The sequence below is a fragment of the Acyrthosiphon pisum genome, chromosome X (genome assembly GCF_005508785.2).
Source record: "Acyrthosiphon pisum isolate AL4f chromosome X, pea_aphid_22Mar2018_4r6ur, whole genome shotgun sequence".
NCBI lineage: Eukaryota > Metazoa > Arthropoda > Insecta > Hemiptera > Aphididae > Acyrthosiphon > Acyrthosiphon pisum.
This window is the reverse complement of record NC_042493.1, coordinates 82,694,412-82,699,110: the sequence shown is the minus strand read 5'-3', so window position 1 is coordinate 82,699,110 and position 4,699 is coordinate 82,694,412. Positions and strand designations below refer to the sequence as shown.

General features: G+C 56.6%; 1 protein-coding gene across 1 annotated transcript; it reads right to left on the bottom strand.

Moving 5' to 3' along the window:
- Nucleotides 1-2,816: 2,816 nt before the first annotated feature.
- LOC107882189 lies at nt 2,817-4,481 on the bottom strand. The gene has a single exon (XM_016800227.2). The coding sequence runs from the start codon at nt 4,479-4,481 to the stop codon at nt 2,817-2,819; it is 1,665 nt and encodes a 554-aa protein (XP_016655716.2).
- Nucleotides 4,482-4,699: the final 218 nt, after the last annotated feature.

The window sequence follows — 4,699 nt, the reverse complement described above, 5'->3', positions numbered from 1 at the left end:
CCAGTCCTGGCCTTCTCCAGACTCGCGATTTAATGTGTGGATCTGTGCTCGAATGCACCATCCGCGGGGAGAAAACCCTTCTGGCAGGGGCTCAGTGCGCTGTTGCTCACAATCCAATCAGTAAGCCGACCGGCGATGCATCCAGCATAGAGCTTGTAAATGGTCCGGCACAGGGATATTGGCCTCCAGTTGTTCAGGTCGCTCCGGTCGCCTTTTTTGTAAATTAAAACCGTCACCGCCTTTTTCCACGCGGGGGGGACACGGCGGTGTTTTAAACAGGTGTTTATGACTTCAGTTAGTAAACTGCATGACGGATCGAGGCGTCTCCAATGATGATACGTGAGGCCGTCGTCGCCAGGGGCCGTGTTTTCAAACTTTTTCAGTCGTTTTGCAACAACACACGCGGAGAAGGGCCCAGTTGGGACAGGAGTGCGCCCATCCGTACGGGGGAAGATCGTGGCGTCACAGGTGGAGGGGGACCAGACTCCGGTAAAGTGGTCTGTGGCATCTCGGATCCCTGCACCACACGGGACGTTCGCGCCAGAGATGATCGCTCGTATTGCGCTGCGCCGGTTTCTGCGGTAGAGTGTCTGGATGCCCTGGGCGTCGGCAGGGTCTACAGCCGCTCTCTTGTTGGTACTCCCCTCTGTCCTGACTGGGAGTTTGGCTGTAGCGGCAGCCAAGGCGGTCACTCCCTCCATGACCTCGCAAAACTCGTCCCAAGTTGCCCCCGTGGTTGGGGCTCTGGCGAGTGCACGGAGTTGAGGGAGGAATGCGTGTATCGGTGTGGTATCGTTGGGTGATAGAATTAGTGCTTCACCATGAGTGGGCAGGTCGTCGTCGCCCCTCATGGGGCTCGCGTTAACGGCGTCCTCATCCTCCATATCAGGTTCGGAGTCATGGATGGGACTGGTGTCGGTGGATGACGGAGATGAATAATGTGAGGGCGCAACTGTTCTTCTCGGGCTCACATTCGGTTCTAATTCTGGGCTGCCGACGACCTCTGTTGGGAGTGAGGAGGTGGTCGTGGTAGGGCGTAGCCGGGGGCGCGGTGACCGTCTAGGGGTCAGGATGGTCCTGCGCGTCGATGGTGGAGTGCATGTGGCAGCAGTTGACTGGTTGCTTGCGGCTGATGACCCACCTGCGACAGGGTTAGCGGGTGGTGACATTGCATCGCCTGTTGTCGGAATGCGGTTGGACGGCGCCTCGGTCCTCGGCAATGCCGCGGGGTTTGGATCGGCCGGTGCCTGCGCTACCGGGATGCGTGCATCTCCGCCTCGATGACGTGCAGGCTCTGGGTTCGCGCGCCGGTTCTGCCTAGTAGCGGGGCGAGGCATCGGGACCGATGCTGCGGCGATAGCATCTTGACGCCGGTGGTTGGCCGTGTGGTTAGCCAGGCCCTGCTTCGACGGATAGGATTTCTCGCAGCCGTTGATTGTACAGGCAAATCTTCCTGCTCTCGCCACATCATCGGCAATCTGGGTTGTGCATTTGTGGGAGCCAGGTCTCGGGCCTAGCCTCACGCCGCATCCTGTGCAGTCGACGTGGATGGCCTCTGGGTCTAGTGTATGGAGGCTACGAACATGGCGAGCGACCGATTGCTTCGCAGCTGTCCAGACTTCAGCACGAAACTCGGCGGAGCAATCGTTGAACGGGCATTTCAGCGTCCCAGGCGCCGGGTAGTAAAAACATAGTACGCCGTTGGATAGAGTTGGCTGCTTACGGGCCGCAGCTCTGACCGTCGGGGACGCGGTGGTCGTCCGTGCAGGAACTGGCAGCCTAGATGGGGAGTCGATAGGGACATCGGCACGGGTGGACGGGCCTGCGATTTGGCTTATCCCGGTGCGTCGCGTGCGAGTGAGGGGGCTCCGTCTGTTCGTTGCTCGTCTCTCGTCTCTCGTCTCTCGTCTCTCAGCTGGGATAGGAGTTGGCGTTGTGGTCGTGTAGGTCGAGGGCGTCCTTCCTGTCACTGTGGTTTCTTCGTAGTCGGTGGAGGAGGTCGTACTGGTAGAACTTGTGGACGTCCTTCCTGTCACCGTGGTGTCGTCCTGGTCGGTGGAGGGTCCCGCAACCTGGCTAGAGCCGGAGTGAGTGGCCGCAGTTGTCTGGCGGGTAGTCCTCCGCATTGGAGCTAAGTGTTATTAATTCGTGTATTGCGCCGTATGATTATCGTGTATTGCACCACGTTTTGGCAGCGGAGTATGGCCCGGTTCCAGGGCGAGGGACTCCGCGTTTAAGGTGTGCCACCACCCCACGTATTTTTAACGTAGATTGCGCTACGGGCAGTTTTAGTAGATGCCGGCTACTACTTAGTTTTTATAGTGGGGTTACGCCACTTTGTCGAGCACGACCTAGACCTCACTTCGACCTCCGGGTGATTTCAAATTTTTCAATTTTCCAATTTCCGGAGGCTGGCTCAGCACGAGGGCGCGGTGACCCGGCGGACCAGGCACCAAAGCCTAGTGGAGGCAAAGGCCATTTTCAACACGCAAATACAGACATTAATATAAGCATACACTGATTATACAGACAATTTACATAGACACAGAATAAACAGAGACAAAAAGAGCGCGGGGGTCGACTTATAAAGGGCGACCGGTAAGATCGTGGTGCATGTTATGCTGGATCTGTTTAATCGGCGTTAAGCTGATAAGAACAGAGTTATTTATTTGTTAATGTTTATGGTGAATACAGACATGGGGAGGACAAAAAACATGGGGGGGGTACAAGTAGCGGAGGTTTTTTACTTATGAAATGACAAAAGGTTGTAATAGTGAACTGCATGACGATGGTGACGGTGGGTCGAATGATCCAGCTCAGCCGTGCCTTGCTCGGACCCCACTTATGTGTTCGGTGAAGACGTCTCTAGAGTATCCGATGACTTCGCTGACGCATAGCTTCCGCAAGAGTTTCGCATAAGATCTGCTGCAAAGCTGTCTCACTAGCACATCGTTGTTCGGATCCCATGAGCCCAAAGAGCCAACAATGAACGGAAACACTGAGACTTCCCCAGGGTGGTCATTTGCGATCTCCTTCCTTAGATCCTCATACTTGGCCTTTTTCTCAGCGGCAGCTTCCTCAAACGCCTTGATTCTATTGTCGAAGGGTACTGTGGCATCAATGATTAGTGTTGTGGTGCCCTTTCTGAGCACAAGGTCGGGCCTGAGGCGTTGTACGCCGATCACCTGGTTCTCAGACACGACCTCGAATTTCCCGGCCGCTGCTTTCTTCAACCTGGCCACCAGAGAGTTATGCCTGGCCATATAGAGGCTGGTGTACCGCATGCAATGGTTGACAACGTGGGCGAGGCTTTCTATATTATTCCCACACCGTCGACATCGGCGGTCACCAGTCCTCCAGGACGAGGACCCGTTCAGCGGCACCAGGTTCAGCCTTGCCCTATGCACGAACCTCCAGTCAGCAAATCGGCAGAAGTCGCCCGCTCGGAGAAAGTGGCTGGACGCGGCGTGCGCAGCTACACATTCTATGGCCCTGCCTTGGTCCGGTTTATCGATGAGCGCCTGGCCCCTCGCAATGCGGAAATGGTCGCGTATGGTCTTCATGACTTCCCTCCTCTGCTTCGCGCGCAAGGTAGTTCCCGCATGGGAGATGGAGGGGGGGCCATCCAGGGACCAAGATGCGGCTAGTCTCCCGGATGCGTTGCGGGCGCGGGACCATACACTGGCAACTCCACTGCCCCGGGTATCTCGGAAGGGGCCTTCATTGTCACCTGATAGGTAGCTACCGACCTCACTGTTGGAAGGAGTTCGGCCAATCCTCCGGCAGGTGACGCTCCTCACATGATCGACCGCTTCCCTCGTGACTCGTCCGTCGGGGGAGGTGAGTAGCTTAAAGGCGCTATCTATGGCTGCAATGTCAGAGTCCTCAGCCAGCTTCGTTATTCCGCAGCAGCCTCGCAGAGTGGAACCGTATATGTAATCGTTCGATGCCTCTTGCGGGAGGTTGAGGGTAGCCTTGATTTCGGGGCGTAATATGTCGTCTATTGTTTTCCACTCTGTTTTTGCAAATGTTCCCATACGTTGAAGGTGGACCGCAGAGGGGAAAAAAAAGGTTTTCAGAGCGTCAATCCTTTGCCATGGAGCTAGCTTGCTCCTTGCAATTTTGAGTCCCAGCTCGGTAATGTCTGCTAGTGTGGACTTGTGGGGGATCACATGGAAACCCACCTGGGCGCCAAGGAACGCGGCCGCGTCGCCTTCAGCTAGCGGCTTCATCGGAGCCCCAAGGATTGTAAAAACGCTGTCCCGCACGCCAACGGGTGGTCGTCCGGAAAGGTGAAGGGAGGCGCACTTGCTGGCATTGATCTTGAGACCAAAGCGTTCCAGCCCGGCTCGCGCTTCCTCGACCTTTAGCTGAAGGGCAGGGGCACTGTCGGCAAGCAGACAGAGGTCATCAGCAAAGGCCAAGACCCGGTGGTCGGCATCCTGCCCCTGTAAAGCGGACACAATTGGGTCGATCGCCATAATAAACAGAATTCCACTGAGTGGGCATCCCTGACGGATTCCGGACTGAACGGGGATGTCGGGGGTCTTCCCCTCGGCGACAATGATAGAGGATGTGGCGCCGTTATAGAGGTCTCGTACAATCTGGAGCAGCCCCTCGCCAGCCCCACAGTTTTCAATGGCGGTCTCCAGCGCCAAGTGGGGGATCGCCCCGAACGCGTTGGACACGTCGAGCCACG

Coding starts and splice junctions, on each gene's coding strand:
- LOC107882189 (XM_016800227.2), bottom strand. CDS start 4,481: ATGGCGATCGACCCAATTGTGTCCGCTTTACAGGGGCAGGATGCCGAC.